This window comes from Neopelma chrysocephalum, unplaced genomic scaffold, assembly GCF_003984885.1.
Source record: "Neopelma chrysocephalum unplaced genomic scaffold, ASM398488v2 Primary Assembly neopelma1_93989, whole genome shotgun sequence".
NCBI classification, from domain to species: Eukaryota; Metazoa; Chordata; class Aves; order Passeriformes; family Pipridae; genus Neopelma; species Neopelma chrysocephalum.
The window spans coordinates 1,693-2,291 of NW_020922698.1; the positions used below are offsets into that span (position 1 = coordinate 1,693).

Genomic DNA, 599 nt, shown 5'->3' on the forward strand with positions numbered 1-599 from the left:
TGGGGGATTTAGGAGGACTTGGGAGGTTTTTTAGGGGAGTTTGGGGGAGGGTTTTTGGGGAGTTTAGGGGAGGTTTCTTCGGGGGCTTTAAGGGAGTTTGGGGGAGGATTTTGGGGGGGTTTAGGGGAGGTTTTTTGGGGGGGGTTAGGAGGACTTAGGGGAGGTTTTTTTAGGGGGGTTGGGGAGGTTTTTTGGGGGAGTTTAGGGGAGGTTTTCGGGGGGTTTAGAGGAGTTTAGGGGAGGTTTCATGGGGAGGTTTAGGGGAGGTTTTTTGGAGGGCTTTAGGAAGGTTTAGGGCAGGTTTTTCGGGGAGTTTCGGGGAGTTTTTTGGGGGGAGTTTCGGGGTGGTTTTGGCCGTTTAGGGGTCTCACTTCATGCCCTGCTGGAAGACGGAGTTGCGGCGGGTCTTGCAGATGATGAGATCCGCCCACTGCACCACCACGATGCTGGCGAAAAACGCCGTGTGGCACGTGAACTCCACCACCTTCCGCTGCTCGTACGTCTGGGGGGCACCGCGGGGGGGGCACGGGTGTGGGCAAGGTTGGCACCGGGGCTGCGGCCCCTCCCCGTGCCTCCCGGGTCCGCCCATCGCACCCCCC

The 599-nt window shown here is 59.4% G+C and overlaps 1 protein-coding gene across 1 annotated transcript in view; it reads right to left on the reverse strand.

The window, feature by feature from the left end:
* The window catches only part of LOC113980390 (sodium/potassium-transporting ATPase subunit alpha-2-like), a gene marked incomplete at its 5' end in the record, with an annotated part of 2,121 nt that extends 1,619 nt beyond the window's left edge, over positions 1-502 (reverse strand). The window contains one exon of the mRNA XM_027707607.1: positions 372-502. Coding sequence (XP_027563408.1) covers positions 372-502 — 131 coding nt within the window. The remainder of the gene's footprint in view (positions 1-371) is intronic.
* Between the last annotated feature and the right edge of the window lie 97 nt (positions 503-599).